The sequence below is a fragment of the Oncorhynchus kisutch genome, unplaced genomic scaffold (assembly GCF_002021735.2).
Source record: "Oncorhynchus kisutch isolate 150728-3 unplaced genomic scaffold, Okis_V2 scaffold3334, whole genome shotgun sequence".
Taxonomy (NCBI): domain Eukaryota; kingdom Metazoa; phylum Chordata; class Actinopteri; order Salmoniformes; family Salmonidae; genus Oncorhynchus; species Oncorhynchus kisutch.
In genome coordinates, this window is record NW_022265279.1 from 149,530 (window position 1) to 167,491 (window position 17,962).

A 17,962-nucleotide genomic window follows, 5' to 3' on the forward strand; every position below is an offset into this window, starting at 1 on the left:
TTGATTTAGATTTGGGGAGAATGGGAGAGAGAACTAGACCTGGTAGAGAACCCATTATCACAGGACCTAGACCTGATGGAGATCCCTACATGTCACAGGAACTAGACCTGGTAGAGAACCCTACATGTCACAGGACCTAGACCTGGTAGAGAACCCGTTATCACAGGACCTAGACCTGATAGAGATCCCTACATGTCACAGGAACTAGACCTGGTAGAGAACCCTACATGTCACAGGATCTAGACCTGATCGAGACCCTACATGACACAGGACCTAGACCTGGTAGAGAACCCAACATGTCACAGGATCTAGACCTGATAGAAACCCCGTTATCACAGGACCTAGACCTGGTAGAGACCCTACATGTCACAGGACCTATTCCTGATAGAGAACCCTACATGTCACAGGACCTAGACCTGATAGAGAACCCTACATGTCACAGGACCTAGACCGGGTAGAGAACCCAACATGTCATAGGATCTAGACCGGATAGAGAGCCCTACATGTCACAGAACCTAGACCTGATAGAGAGCCCTACATGTCATAGGACCTAGACCTGATAGAGAACCCTACATGTCACAGGAACTAGACATGATAGAGAACCCTACATGTCACAGGATCTAGACCTGATAGAAACCCCGTTATCACAGGACCTAGACCTGATAGAGAACCCTACATGTCATAGGAACTAGACCTGATAGAGAACCCTACATTTCACAGGACCTAGACCTGATAGAGAACCCAACATGTCACAGGAACTAGACCTGATAGAGAACCCTACATGTCACAGGATCTAGACCTGATAGAGAGCCCTACATGTCACACGAACTAGACCTGATAGAGAACCCAACATGTCACAGGAACTAGACCTGGTAGAGAACCCAACATGTCACAGGAACTAGACCTGGTAGAGAACCCAACATGTCACATGAACTAGACCTGATAGAGAACCCAACATGTCACAGGACCTAGACCTTGGAGAGAACCCTACATGTCAAAGGATCTAGACCTGATAGAGAACCCTACATGTCACAGGACCTAGACCTGATAGAAAGCCCGTTATCACAGGACCTAGTCCTGATAGAGACCCCGTTATCACAGGACCTAGACCTGGTAGAGAACCCTGCATGTCAAAGGACCTAGACCTGATAGAGAACCCTACATGTAACAGGAACTAGACCTGGTAGAGAGCCCTACATGTCACAGGACCTAGACCTAGTAGAGAACCCAACATGTCACAGGAACTAGACCTGGTAGAGAACCCAACGTCACAGGACCTAGATCTGGTAGAGAAGCCTACATGTCAAAGGACCTAGACCTGATAGAGAACCCTACATGTAACAGGAACTAGATCTGGTAGAGAACCCTACATGTCACAGGACCTAGACCTGGTAGAGAACCCAACATGTCACAGGACCTAGACCTGATAGAGAACCCAACATGTCACAGGAACTAGACCTGGTAGAGAACCCTTTATCACAGGACCTAGACCTGGTAGAGAACCCGTTATCACAGGACCTTGACCTGGTAGAGAACCCTACATGTCACAGGATCTAGACCTGATCGAGAGCCCTACATGTCACAGGACCTAGACCTGGTAGAGAACCCAACATGTCATAGGATCTAGACCTGATAGAGAGCCCTACATGTCACAGGACCTAGACCTGGTAGAGAACCCAACATGTCATAGGATCTAGACCTGATAGAGAGCCCTACATGTCACAGAACATAGACCTGATAGAGTGCCCTACATGTCACAGGACCTAGACCTGATAGAGAACCCTACATGCCACAGGAACTAGACATGATAGAGAATCATACATGTCACAGGATCTAGACCTGATAGAAACCCTGTTATCACAGGACCTAGACCTGATAGAGAACCCTACATGTCATAGGAACTAGACCTGGTAGAGAACCCAACATGTCACAGGAACTAGACCTGATAGAGAACCCTACATGTCACAGGAACTAGACCTGATAGAGAACCCAACATGTCACAGGACCTAGACCTGGTAGAGAACCCGTTATCACAGGACCTAGACCTGATAGAGATCCCTACATGTCACAGGAACTAGACCTGGTAGAGAACCCTACATGTCACAGGAACTAGACCTGGTAGAGAACCCAACATGTCACAGGACCTAGACCTGATAGAGAGGGATGGAGCACTGAGACTGAATGGAGACAGCAAACTATCAGATGGGGATGAAGGACACTGACTTGGTTAGGGTCAGGGTCAGGGTTAGACTAAGAGGTATACTGTACTGACTATCCATGTCTCTCTGGTTGACTCTGAGCGTGGAAACTGACTTGGTCAGGGGGAGTGTCATGGGAGGACAGCTGTGTCTCAACGGACGATACCTCCTGGACTTCTGATGTAGAAAAACAAAAACAATCAACCAAATCACATCATCATTTTATTTACCTTTATTTAACTAGGCAAGACAGCTAAGAACAATCAAACAAATGTCAATGATGGTCAAGGAACAGTGGGTTAACTGCCTTGTTCAGGGGCAGAACGACAGATTTGGACCTTGTCAGCTTGGGGATTTGATCTTGCAACCATTTCGGTTACTAGTCCAACGCTCTAACCACTAGGCTACCTGCCTCTAACCACTAGTCTACCCGCCTCTAACCACTAGGCTACCTGCCTCTAACCACTAGGCTACCCACCTCTAACCACTAGGCTACCCGGCTCGAACCACTAGGCCTACGGCTCGAACCACTAGGCTACCTGCCTCTAACCACTAGGCTACCTGCCTCTAACCACTAGGCTACCTAACCTCTAACCACTAGTCTACCTGCCTCTAACCACTAGTCTACCTGCCTCTAACCACTAGGCTACCTAACCTCTAACCACTAGTCTACCTAACCTCTAACCACTAGGCTACCTGCCTCTAACCACTAGTCTACCGCCTCTAACCACTAGGCTACCTGACTCTAACCACTAGGCTACCTGCCTCTAACCACTAGGCTACCTGCCTCTAACCACTAGGCTACCTGCCTCTAACCACTAGGCTACCTGCCTCTAACCACTAGGCTACCTGCCTCTAACCACTAGGCTACCTGCCTCTAACCACTAGGCGACCTGCCTCTAACCACTAGGCGACCTGCCTCTAACCACTAGGCTACCTGCCTCTAACCACTAGGCGACCTGCCTCTAACCACTAGGCTACCTGCCTCTAACCACTAGGCTACCTGCCTCTAACTACTAGTCTTCCTGCCTCTAACCACGAGTCTACCTGCCTCTAACCACTAGGCTACCTGCCTCTAACCACGAGTCTACCTTCCTCTAACCACTAGGCTACCTGCCTCTAACCACTAGGCTACCTGCCTCTAACCACTAGGCTACCTGCCTCTAACCACTAGGCTACCTGCCTCTAACCACTAGTCTACCTGCCTCTAACCACTAGGCTACCTGCCTCTAACCACTAGGCTACCTAACCTCTAACCACTAGGCTACCTAACCTCTAACCACTAGGCTACCTGCCTCTAACCACTAGTCTACCGCCTCTAACCACTAGGCTACCTGCCTCTAACCACTAGTCTACCTGCCTCTAACCACTAGTCTACCTGCCTCTAACCACTAGGCTACCTGCCTCTAACCACTAGTCTACCTGCCTCTAACCACTAGGCTACCTGCCTCTAACCACTAGGCTACCTGCCTCTAACCACTAGGCTACCTGCCTCTAACCACTAGGCTACCTTCCTCTAACCACTAGTCTACCTGCCTCTAACCACTAGGCTACCTGCCTCTAACCACTAGGCTACCTGCCTCTAACCACTAGGCTACCTGCCTCTAACCACTAGTCTACCTGCCTCTAACCACTAGTCTACCTGCCTCTAACCACTAGTCTACCTGCCTCTAACCACTAGGCTACCTGCCTCTAACCACTAGTCTACCTGCCTCTAACCACTAGGCTACCTGCCTCTAACCACTAGGCTACCTGCCTCTAACCACTAGTCTACCTGCCTCTAACCACTAGGCTACCTGCCTCTAACCACTAGGCTACCTGCCTCTAACCACTAGGCTACCTGCCGCCCCACAACAATACAACTATTTGAATGTTAGGTGGAGACTGTGTAGCAGATCCATAATGACTTACCTGTCCGTGCTCCGTGGTACGAACCCCCAGCTCAGATTGGTGTTCTTCTGTCAGAGATTCTAGAGACCTGACCCTCTCCTCGTTGCTGCCCTGGTGACAGACCACTCCACGCAGCCTGGCCTCCTGGGTAATGGCGCCCAGGGCCGACTTCCCATCATCACTTACTTCACTCAGACCCTCCAGGCTGTAGCTGAGAAGAAGAACAAGTCAATCTGCTGGACTGTACATAGGACATATTACAGATTGTGGTGTACCATACTATAAATGACCCTAATAACGTGCTGTATCGTAGACACTGAGTGGCAATGTACAGTGGGCTCCAAAATGACTGGCAGCCCTGACTGGCAATGCAATATATAAAACATATATTAACAATATATATATAGAGATAAACTCAAAATACCAACATGTGAGAAATACTGGACTTTAATCATGTTTCAACGGAACCAACCAAAATCATTTATAGATTTAATTAAAAATCAATGTCCTCCAAAATCAAGGTTTCACAATTAATGGCACCCTTAAACATTATTGTAAATAACATCTACCAAAATTAAACCAGGAATTAAATTCCTTAGACAACCACAGTACCTTAGACAACCCCAGTACCAATCACACAGACACAGACACAGTACCTTAGAACCACGGCAGAACCACTCAGACACAGTACCTTAGAACCACGGCAGAACCACTCAGACACAGTACCTTAGAACCACGGCAGAACCACTCAGACACAGTACCTTAGAACCACGGCAGAACCACTCAGACACAGTACCTTAGAACCACGGCAGAACCACTCAGACACAGTACCTTAGAACCACGGCAGAACCACTCAGACACAGTACCTTAGAACCACGGCAGAACCACTCAGACACAGTACCTTAGAACCACGGCAGAACCACTCAGACACAGTACCTTAGAACCACGGCAGAACCACTCAGACACAGTACCTTAGAACCACGGCAGAACCACTCAGACACAGTACCTTAGAACCACGGCAGAACCACTCAGACACAGTACCTTAGAACCACGGCAGAACCACTCAGACACAGTACCTTAGAACCACGGCAGAACCACTCAGACACAGTACCTTAGAACCACGGCAGAACCACTCAGACACAGTACCTTAGAACCACGGCAGAACCACTCAGAGGTGGTGGAGGGGAATGGAGTTACTGGGATGTGTTTAAGTCAATGGTTTGGTCTGAGTGGAGAGGGAGAGGGTCTGAGTGGAGAGGGTCTGAGTGGAGAGGGAGAGGGTCTGAGTGGAGAGGGAGAGGGTCTGAGTGGAGAGGGAGAGGGTCTGAGTGGAGAGGGAGAGGGTCTGAGTGGAGAGGGTCTGAGTGGAGAGGGTCTGAGTGGAGAGGGAGAGGGTCTGATTGGAGAGGGAGAGGGTCTGAGTGGAGAGGGTCTGAGTGGAGAGGGAGAGGGTCTGAGTGGAGAGGGAGAGGGTCTGAGTGGAGAGGGAGAGGGTCTGAGTGGAGAGGGAGAGGGTCTGAGTGGAGAGGGTCTGAGTGGAGAGGGAGAGGGTCTGATTGGAGAGGGAGAGGGTCTGAGTGGAGAGGGTCTGAGTGGAGAGGGAGAGGGTCTGAGTGGAGAGGGAGAGGGTCTGAGTGGAGAGGGAGAGGGAGAGGGTCTGAGTGTAACTGAGCATCCGTGTTCAGTATGGGGATGCAGTATTTTGGGGTGTTGTAATGTACTAAATGTTCAGTATGAGGATGCAGTACTTTGGGGTGTTGTAATGTACTACATGTTCAGTATGAGGATGCAGTACTTTGGGGTGTTGTAATGTACTACATGTTCAGTATGAAGATGCAGTACTTTGGGGTGGGTCTGCAGAGGGTCTGAGTGGATGCTTCCATTGTTAAACAACGCCAATCTAATGAACATAATATAAGTTCCATTAGTACCTTCTCCTGTGAAACGTTGGCTTTCCTTCCCCGGGACTTTGTGTGGCCCTGAAGGAGATAGAAGATGAGGGATGAGAGGAACGATAGAGAGATTAAAGGGATTTCTACACACATCAAGATGACAGTCTGGCATGTTATGATCAGTGATCAAAACTGATGGATGGGTGTGGAACGTATAGTACAGTAACGTACAGTAATTTACAGGATTGTACAGTAAAGTATAGTATTGTACAGTAATTTACAGTATTGTACAGTAATTTACAGTAATTTACAGTATTGTACAGTAATGTACAGTAATTTACAGTAAAGTATAGTATTGTACAGTAAAGTATAGTATTGTACAGTAACGTACAGTAATTTACAGTATTGTACAGTAATGTACAGTAATTTACAGTAAAGTATAGTATTGTACAGTAAAGTATAGTATTGTACAGTAACGTACAGTAATTTACAGTAAAGTACAGTAAAGTACAGTAAAGTGTATCCACATGACTGCAACTGTTGTGCTGGTAAAAGTTGTGCCTCAACAGACCCTCCTCAGACCCTCCCGGCCCTGCTCAGTTCAGCTCCAGTCTCCTGTACCTGCATTGGTTCATGTCTCCGTTTCCTGCTGTGTTCTTCCCTGCTCCCCAGCTGTGGCGTCTGAACGAGGACAGAGACCTGATGCTGGGACGATGTTTAGCTGGGCGCCGTGGCACCTCCTTCACCTCTTCCTCTGCCTCTCCTCCTGGACCTTCTCTTGCCGTGGGCCCTTGTGTGTGGCCCTCTACAGGGCTCCAGCTGCGGCCGTGGTCCCTGCAGCCCCTCTCCCCCAGGCCCCCCTCCACACAGCTCTCTGGGCTGGAGCTGGTCGGACCCCCGCTGGCCGTGTCATCTGTGGAGGAACAGGATACAGACACCTCACTGGTGCTGTCCCCCATCACCGTATCATCCCCCTGGAAACGGAGAGCAGTTAGACAGATCAGGGGGAGCTTAGTTACGAGAGAGAGACAGAGAGAGACAGAGACAGAGAGAGAGAGAGAGAGAGAGAGAGAGATGTTATGTGGGAGATGACAGGAGAGAGACCAATAACTGAGAGGACTGAATGATAGGGGCGGCAGGGTAGCCTAGTGGTTAGAGCGTTGGACTAGGAACCGAAAGGTTGCAAGATCGAATCCCCAAGCTGACAAGGTACAAATCTGTCGTTCTGCCCCTGAACAGGCAGTTAACCCACTGCTCCTAGGCTGTCATTGAAAATAATAATTTGTTCTTCACTGACTTGCCCAGTTAAATAAGGGTAAAATAAAAAAATACTTGATCCGCTGGACACTGTAATGAGTCTACTGTCCTCCTAGTGGTTCACTGTACTGTATGTAATAGATACTGGACACTGTAATGAGTCTACCAGGACTACCCAGGACTACCTGACATGATGACTCCTTGCTGTCCCCAGTCTACCTGGCCATGCTGCTGCTCCAGTTTCAACTTCCACCTGACTGTGCTGCTGCTCTAGTTTCAACTGTTCTGCCTTATTATTATTCGACCATGCTGGTCATTTATGAACATTGAACATCTTGACCATGTTCTGTTATAATCTCCACCCGGCACAGCCAGAAGAGGACTGGCCACCCCACATAGCCTGGATCCTCTCTAGGTTTCTTCCTAGGTATTGGCCTTTCTAGGGAGTTTTTCCTAGCCACCGTGCTTCTCCACCTGCATTGCTTGCTGTTTGGGGTTTTAGGCTGGGTTTCTGTACAGCACTTTGAGATATCAGCTGATGTACGAAGGGCTATATAAATAAATTTGATTTGATTTGATTTGATTTACCATCCTCCTAGTGGTTCACTGTACTGTATGTAATAGATACTGGACACTGTAATGAGTCTGCCATCCTCCTAGTGGTTCACTGTACTGTATGTAATAGATACTGGACACTGTAATGAGTCTACCATCCTCCTAGTGGTTCACTGTACTGTATGTAATAGATACTGGACACTGTAATGAGTCTGCCATCCTCCTAGTGGTTCACTGTACTGTATGTAATAGATACTGGACACTGTAATGAGTCTGCCATCCTCCTAGTGGTTCACTGTACTGTATGTAATAGATACTGGACACTGTAATGAGTCTGCCATCCTCCTAGTGGTTCACTGTACTGTATGTAATAGATACTGGACACTGTAATGAGTCTACCATCCTCCTAGTGGTTCACTGTACTGTATGTAATAGATACTGGACACTGTAATGAGTCTGCCATCCTCCTAGTGGTTCACTGTACTGTATGTAATAGATACTGGACACTGTAATGAGTCTACCATCCTCCTAGTGGTTCACTGTACTGTATGTAATAGATACTGGACACTGTAATGAGTCTGCCATCCTCCTAGTGGTTCACTGTACTGTATGTAATAGATACTGGACACTGTAATGAGTCTACCATCCTCCTAGTGGTTCACTGTACTGTATGTAATAGATACTGGACACTGTAATGAGTATGCCATCCTCCTAGTGGTTCACTGTACTGTATGTAATAGATACTGGACACTGTAATGAGTCTGCCATCCTCCTAGTGGTTCACTGTACTGTATGTAATAGATACTGGACACTGTAATGAGTCTGCCATCCTCCTAGTGGTTCACTGTACTGTATGTAATAGATACTGGACACTGTAATGAGTCTACCATCCTCCTAGTGGTTCACTGTACTGTATGTAATAGATACTGGACACTGTAATGAGTCTGCCATCCTCCTAGTGGTTCACTGTACTGTATGTAATAGATACTGGACACTGTAATGAGTCTACCATCCTCCTAGTGGTTCACTGTACTGTATGTAATAGATACTGGACACTGTAATGAGTCTGCCATCCTCCTAGTGGTTCACTGTACTGTATGTAATAGATAGTGGACACTGTAATGAGTCTGCCATCCTCCTAGTGGTTCACTGTACTGTATGTAATAGATACTGGACACTGTAATGAGTCTACCATCCTCCTAGTGGTTCACTGTACTGTATGTAATAGATACTGGACACTGTAATGAGTCTGCCATCCTCCTAGTGGTTCACTGTACTGTATGTAATAGATACTGGACACTGTAATGAGTCTACCATCCTCCTAGTGGTTCACTGTACTGTATGTAATAGATACTGGACACTGTAATGAGTCTGCCATCCTCCTAGTGGTTCACTGTACTGTATGTAATAGATACTGGACACTGTAATGAGTCTGCCATCCTCCTAGTGGTTCACTGTACTGTATGTAATAGATACTGGACACTGTAATGAGTCTACCATCCTCCTAGTGGTTCACTGTACTGTATGTAATAGATACTGGACACTGTAATGAGTCTGCCATCCTCCTAGTGGTTCACTGTACTGTATGTAATAGATACTGGACACTGTAATGAGTCTGCCATCCTCCTAGTGGTTCACTGTACTGTATGTAATAGATACTGGACACTGTAATGAGTCTGCCATCCTCCTAGTGGTTCACTGTACTGTATGTAATAGATACTGGACACTGTAATGAGTCTGCCATCCTCCTAGTGGTTCACTGTACTGTATGTAATAGATACTGGACACTGTAATGAGTCTGCCATCCTCCTAGTGGTTCACTGTACTGTATGTAATAGATACTGGACACTGTAATGAGTCTGCCATCCTCCTAGTGGTTCACTGTACTGTATGTAATAGATACTGGACACTGTAATGAGTCTGCCATCCTCCTAGTGGTTCACTGTACTGTATGTAATAGATACTGGACACTGTAATGAGTCTACCATCCTCCTAGTGGTTCACTGTACTGTATGTAATAGATACTGGACACTGTAATGAGTCTGCCATCCTCCTAGTGGTTCACTGTACTGTATGTAATAGATACTGGACACTGTAATGAGTCTACCATCCTCCTAGTGGTTCACTGTACTGTATGTAATAGATACTGGACACTGTAATGAGTCTGCCATCCTCCTAGTGGTTCACTGTACTGTATGTAATAGATACTGGACACTGTAATGAGTCTACCATCCTCCTAGTGGTTCACTGTACTGTATGTAATAGATACTGGACACTGTAATGAGTCTGCCATCCTCCTAGTGGTTCACTGTACTGTATGTAATAGATACTGGACACTGTAATGAGTCTGCCATCCTCCTAGTGGTTCACTGTACTGTATGTAATAGATACTGGACACTGTAATGAGTCTGCCATCCTCCTAGTGGTTCACTGTACTGTATGTAATAGATACTGGACACTGTAATGAGTCTGCCATCCTCCTAGTGGTTCACTGTACTGTATGTAATAGATACTGGACACTGTAATGAGTCTGCCATCCTCCTAGTGGTTCACTGTACTGTATGTAATAGATACTGGACACTGTAATGAGTCTGCCATCCTCCTAGTGGTTCACTGTACTGTATGTAATAGATACTGGACACTGTAATGAGTCTGCCATCCTCCTAGTGGTTCACTGTACTGTATGTAATAGGTACTGGACACTGTAATGAGTCTGCCATCCTCCTAGTGGTTCACTGTACTGTATGTAATAGATACTGGACACTGTAATGAGTCTGCCATCCTCCTAGTGGTTCACTGTACTGTATGTAATAGATACTGGACACTGTAATGAGTCTGCCATCCTCCTAGTGGTTCACTGTACTGTATGTAATAGATACTGGACACTGTAATGAGTCTGCCATCCTCCTAGTGGTTCACTGTACTGTATGTAATAGATACTGGACACTGTAATGAGTCTGCCATCCTCCTAGTGGTTCACTGTACTGTATGTAATAGATACTGGACACTGTAATGAGTCTGCCATCCTCCTAGTGGTTCACTGTACTGTATGTAATAGATACTGGACACTGTAATGAGTCTGCCATCCTCCTAGTGGTTCACTGTACTGTATGTAATAGATACTGGACACTGTAATGAGTCTGCCATCCTCCTAGTGGTTCACTGTACTGTATGTAATAGATACTGGACACTGTCATGAGTCTGCCATCCTCCTAGTGGTTCACTGTACTGTATGTAATAGGTACTGGACACTGTAATGAGTCTGCCATCCTCCTAGTGGTTCACTGTACTGTATGTTATAGATACTGGACACTGTAATGAGTCTGCCATCCTCCTAGTGGTTCACTGTACTGTATGTAATAGATACTGGACACTGTAATGAGTCTGCCATCCTCCTAGTGGTTCACTGTACTGTATGTAATAGATACTGGACACTGTAATGAGTCTGCCATCCTCCTAGTGGTTCACTGTACTGTATGTAATAGATACTGGACACTGTAATGAGTCTGCCATCCTCCTAGTGGTTCACTGTACTGTATGTAATAGATACTGGACACTGTAATGAGTCTGCCATCCTCCTAGTGGTTCACTGTACTGTATGTAATAGATACTGGACACTGTAATGAGTCTGCCATCCTCCTAGTGGTTCACTGTACTGTATGTAATAGATACTTGACACTGTAATGAGTCTACCATCCTCCTAGTGGTTCACTGTACTGTATGTAATAGATACTGGACACTGTAATGAGTCTGCCATCCTCCTAGTGGTTCACTGTACTGTATGTAATAGATACTGGACACTGTAATGAGTCTGCCATCCTCCTAGTGGTTCACTGTACTGTATGTAATAGATACTGGACACTGTAATGAGTCTGCCATCCTCCTAGTGGTTCACTGTACTGTATGTAATAGATACTGGACACTGTAATGAGTCTGCCATCCTCCTAGTGGTTCACTGTACTGTATGTAATAGATACTGGACACTGTAATGAGTCTGCCATCCTCCTAGTGGTTCACTGTACTGTATGTAATAGATACTGGACACTGTAATGAGTCTGCCATCCTCCTAGTGGTTCACTGTACTGTATGTAATAGATACTGGACACTGTAATGAGTCTACCATCCTCCTAGTGGTTCACTGTACTGTATGTAATAGATACTGGACACTGTAATGAGTCTGCCATCCTCCTAGTGGTTCACTGTACTGTATGTAATAGATACTGGACACTGTAATGAGTCTGCCATCCTCCTAATGGTTCACTGTACTGTATGTAATAGATACTGGACACTGTAATGAGTCTGCCATCCTCCTAGTGGTTCACTGTACTGTATGTAATAGATACTGGACACTGTAATGAGTCTGCCATCCTCCTAGTGGTTCACTGTACTGTATGTAATAGATACTGGACACTGTAATGAGTCTGCCATCCTCCTAGTGGTTCACTGTACTGTATGTAATAGATACTGGACACTGTAATGAGTCTGCCATCCTCCTAGTGGTTCACTGTACTGTATGTAATAGATACTGGACACTGTAATGAGTCTGCCATCCTCCTAGTGGTTCAATGTACTGTATGTAATAGGTACTGGACACTGTAATGAGTCTGCCATCCTCCTAGTGGTTCACTGTACTGTATGTAATAGATACTGGACACTGTCATGAGTCTGCCATCCTCCTAGTGGTTCACTGTAATGTATGTAATAGATACTGGACACTGTAATGAGTCTGCCATCCTCCTAGTGGTTCACTGTACTGTATGTAATAGATACTGGACACTGTAATGAGTCTGCCATCCTCCTAGTGGTTCACTGTACTGTATGTAATAGATACTGGACACTGTAATGAGTCTGCCATCCTCCTAGTGGTTCACTGTACTGTATGTAATAGATACTGGACACTGTAATGAGTCTGCCATCCTCCTAGTGGTTCACTGTACTGTATGTAATAGATACTGGACACTGTAATGAGTCTGCCATCCTCCTAGTGGTTCACTGTACTGTATGTAATAGATACTGGACACTGTAATGAGTCTGCCATCCTCCTAGTGGTTCACTGTACTGTATGTAATAGATACTGGACACTGTAATGAGTCTGCCATCCTCCTAGTGGTTCACTGTACTGTATGTAATAGATACTGGACACTGTAATGAGTCTGCCATCCTCCTAGTGGTTCACTGTACTGTATGTAATAGATACTGGACACTGTCATGAGTCTGCCATCCTCCTAGTGGTTCACTGTACTGTATGTAATAGGTACTGGACACTGTAATGAGTCTGCCATCCTCCTAGTGGTTCACTGTACTGTATGTAATAGATACTGGACACTGTAATGAGTCTGCCATCCTCCTAGTGGTTCACTGTACTGTATGTAATAGATACTGGACACTGTAATGAGTCTGCCATCCTCCTAGTGGTTCACTGTACTGTATGTAATAGATACTGGACACTGTAATGAGTCTGCCATCCTCCTAGTGGTTCACTGTACTGTATGTAATAGATACTGGACACTGTAATGAGTCTGCCATCCTCCTAGTGGTTCACTGTACTGTATGTAATAGGTACTGGACACTGTAATGAGTCTACCATCCTCCTAGTGGTTCAATGTACTGTATGTAATAGATACTGGACACTGTAATGAGTCTGCCATCCTCCTAGTGGTTCACTGTACTGTATGTAATAGGTACTGGACACTGTAATGAGTCTACCATCCTCCTAGTGGTTCAATGTACTGTATGTAATAGATACTGGACACTGTAATGAGTCTGCCATCCTCCTAGTGGTTCACTGTACTGTATGTAATAGATACTGGACACTGTAATGAGTCTGCCATCCTCCTAGTGGTTCACTGTACTGTATGTAATAGATACTGGACACTGTAATGAGTCTGCCATCCTCCTAGTGGTTCACTGTACTGTATGTAATAGATACTGGACACTGTAATGAGTCTGCCATCCTCCTAGTGGTTCACTGTACTGTATGTAATAGATACTGGACACTGTAATGAGTCTGCCATCCTCCTAGTGGTTCACTGTACTGTATGTAATAGATACTGGACACTGTAATGAGTCTGCCATCCTCCTAGTGGTTCACTGTACTGTATGTAATAGATACTTGACACTGTAATGAGTCTACCATCCTCCTAGTGGTTCACTGTACTGTATGTAATAGATACTGGACACTGTAATGAGTCTGCCATCCTCCTAGTGGTTCACTGTACTGTATGTAATAGATACTGGACACCGTTATGAGTCTACCATCCTCCTAGTGGTTCAATGTACTGTATGTAATAGATACTGGACACCGTTATGAGTCTACCATCCTCCTAGTGGTTCACTGTACTGTATGTAATAGATACTGGACACTGTAATGAGTCTACCATCCTCCTAGTGGTTCACTGTACTGTATGAAATAGATACTGGACACTGTAATGAGTCTACCATCCTCCTAGTGGTTCACTGTACTGTATGTAATAGACACTGGACACTGTAATGAGTCTGCCATCCTCCTAGTGGTTCACTGTACTGTATGTAATAGATACTGGACACTGTAATGAGTCTGCCATCCTCCTAGTGGTTCACTGTACTGTATGTAATAGATACTGGACACCGTTATGAGTCTACCATCCTCCTAGTGGTTCACTGTACTGTATGTAATAGACACTGGACACTGTAATGAGTCTGCCATCCTCCTAGTGGTTCACTGTACTGTATGTAATAGATACTGGACACTGTAATGAGTCTGCCATCCTCCTAGTGGTTCACTGTACTGTATGTAATAGATACTGGACACCGTTATGAGTCTACCATCCTCCTAGTGGTTCAATGCACTGTATGTAATATATACTGGACACCGTTATGAGTCTACCATCCTCCTAGTGGTTCAATGTACTGTATGTAATAGATACTGGACACTGTAATGAGTCTACCATCCTCCTAGTGGTTCAATGTACTGTATGTAATAGATACTTGACACTGTCATGAGTCTAGTGGTACTGTCACGTTCTGACCTTTATTTCCTTTGTTTTGTATTCATTATTTAGTATGGTCAGGGCGTGAGTTGGGTGGACAGTCTATGTTTGTTTTTCTATCATTTGGGTATTTCTATGTTTCGGCCTAGTATGATTCTCAATCAGAGGCAGGTGTCATTAGTTGTCTCTGATTGAGAATCATACTTAGGTAGCCTGGGTTTCACTGTGTGTTTGTGGGTGATTGTTCCTGTCTCTGTTTGCACCAGATAGGGCTGTTTAGGGTTTCACATGTTTCTTGTTTTTTGTAATCAGTTGTTCATGTGTACGTTTACATATTAAAAGAACCATGGACACTTACCACGCCGCATATTGGTCCTCTGATCCTTTTCGCCTCTCCTCTTCGGAAGAAGAGGAGGAAATCCCTGACAGGTACACTGTACTGTATGTAATAAACTCAGCAAAAAAATAAATGTACTGTCACCCTGCGGGGTTTTTTTCAGCAAACTTAAACATATTAAATATTTGTATGAACATAACAAGATTTAACAACTGAGACATAAACTGAACTAATTCCACAGACATGTGACTAACAGAAATGGAATAATGTGTCCCTGAACAAAGGGGAGGTCAAAATCAAAAGTAACAGTCAGTATCTGGTGTGGCCACCAGCTGCATTAAGTACTGCAGTGCATCTCCTCCTCATCAACTGCACCAGATTTGCCAACTCTTGCTGTGAGATGTTACCCCACTCTTCCACCGAGGCACCTGCAAGTTCCCAGACATTTCTGGGGGGAATGGCCCTAGCCCTCACCCTCCGATCCAAAGGTCCCAGATCCGGGCTCTTCGCTGACCATGTCAGAACACTGACATTCCTGTCTTGCAGGAAATCACACACAGAACGAGTAGTATGGCAGGTGGCGTTGTCATGCTGGAGGGTCATGTCAGGATGAGCCTGTAGGAAGGGTACCACATGAGGGAGGAGGATGTCTTCCCTGTAAACCTCCCTACACTGGCTTCCTATCAAAGCAAGGGTTGATTTCAAGGTTTTACTGCTAACCTACAAAGCATTACATGGGCTTGCTCCTACCTATCTCTCTGATTTGGTCCTGTCGTACATACCTACACGTACGCTACGGTCACAAGACGCAGGCCTCCTAATTGTCCCTAGAATTTCTAAGCAAACAGCTGGACGCAGGGCTTTCTCCTATAGAGCTCAATTTTTATGGAACGGTCTGCCTACCCATGTCAGAGACGCAAACTCGGTCTCAACCTTTAAGTCTTTACTGAAGACTCATCTCTTCAGTGGGTCATAGGATTGAGTGTAGTCTGGCCCAGGAGTGTGAAGGTGAACGGAAAGGCACTGGAGCAACAAATCGCCCTTGCTGTCTCTGCCTGGCCGGTTCCCCGCTATCCACTGGGATTCTCTGCCTCTAACCCTATTACAGGGGCTGAGTCACTGGCTTACTGGTGCTCTTTCATGCCGTCACTAGGAGGGGTGTGTCACTTGTGTGGGTTGAGTCACTGACGTGATCTTCCTTTCTGGGTTGGCGCCCCCCTTGGGTTGTGCCATGGCGGAGATCTTTGTGGGCTATACTCGGCCTTGTCTCAGGATGGTAAGTTGTTGGTTGAAGACATCCCTCTAGTGGTGTGGGGGCTGCTTTGGCAAAGTGGGTGGGGTTATATCCTTCCTGTTTGACCTAACCAAACATCGGATGGGGCCACAGTGTCTCCTGACCCCTCCTGTCTCAGCCGCCTATATTTATGCTGCAGTAGTTTATGTGTCGAGGGGCTAGGGTCAGTCTGTTATCCGGTGTCCTGTGTGAATTTAAGTATGCTCTCTCTTTCTCTCTTTCTCTCTTTCTTTCTCTATGCACACTAGGTAAGACCTGGGAGGACCATCCCCTGTATTTTGGTTAGCGCGCCAGGTGGCGTTAAGGTTAGGTAAGTGGTGGGTAGGTAGGAGAGGGTAGGAGAGGGTAGGTAAGGTAGGAGAGGGTAGGTATGGTAGGAGAGGGTAGGTAAGGTAGGAGAGGGTAGGTATGGTAGGAGAGGGTAGGAGAGGGTAGGTAAGGTAGGAGAGGGTAGGTAAGGTAGGAGAGGGTAGGTAAGGTAGGAGAGGGTAGGAGAGGGTAGGTAAGGTAGGAGAGGGTAGGTAAGGTAAGAGAGGGTAGGTAAGGTAAGAGAGGGTAGGTAAGGTAAGAGAGGGTAGGTAAGGTAGGAGAGGGTAGGTAAGGTAGGAGGGGGTAGGTAAGGTAGGAGAGGGTAGGTATGGTAGGAGAGGGTAGGTAAGGTAAGAGAGTGGGCTCCCTTTGCTTTGGTTCCGTCCAGCCCCTTTTCCTCAATTTACAGTGTGAAGGAGGAAATTAATTCCCAGTAAACGGTAATATTCTCTGCCTCTGTCATCCATACCTCCACCTACAGTCACATACCTCTCTACCTCCACCTACAGTCCCATACCTCTTTACCTCCACCTACAGTCCCATACCTCTTTACCTCCACCTACAGTCACATACCTCTCTACCTCCACCTACAGTCCCATACCTCTTTACCTCCACCTACAGTCCCATACCTCTTTACCTCCACCTACAGTCCCATACCTCCACCTAGTCACATATCTCTTTACCTCCACCTACAGTCCCATACCTCTTTACCTCCACCTACAGTCACATACCTCTCTACCTCCACCTACAGTCCCATACCTCTTTACCTCCACCTACAGTCACATACCTCTTTACCTCCACCTACAGTCCCATACCTTCACCTACAGTCACATACCTCTCTACCTCCACCTACAGTCCCATACCTCTTTACCTCCACCTACAGTCACATACCTCTTTACCTCTACCTACAGTCCCATACCTTCACCTACAGTCACATACCTCTTTACCTCCACCTACAGTCCCATACCTCCACCTACAGTCACATACCTCTCTACCTCCACCTACAGTCCCATACCTCTATACCTCCACCTACAGTCCCATACCTCTTTACCTCCACCTACAGTCACATACCTCTCTACCTCCACCTACAGTCCCATACCTCTTTACCTCCACCTACAGTCCCATACCTCTTTACCTCCACCTACAGTCCCATACCTCCACCTACAGTCACATACCTCTTTACCTCCACCTACAGTCCCATACCTCTTTACCTCCACCTACAGTCACATACCTCTATACCTCCACCTACAATCCCATACCTC

At 46.1% G+C, this 17,962-nt stretch overlaps 1 protein-coding gene across 1 annotated transcript in view; it reads right to left on the reverse strand.

Moving 5' to 3' along the window:
- LOC116371495 (cell surface glycoprotein 1-like) overlaps positions 1-17,962 on the reverse strand; it is a 43,141-nt gene that overhangs the window by 13,201 nt on the left and 11,978 nt on the right. Inside the window, exons 3-5 of the mRNA XM_031820401.1 lie at positions 6,602-6,954; positions 6,020-6,067; positions 4,084-4,299 (exon numbers count right to left, since the gene is read on the reverse strand). Of these exons, the coding sequence (XP_031676261.1) occupies positions 4,084-4,299; positions 6,020-6,067; positions 6,602-6,954 (617 nt within the window). The remainder of the gene's footprint in view (positions 1-4,083; positions 4,300-6,019; positions 6,068-6,601; positions 6,955-17,962) is intronic.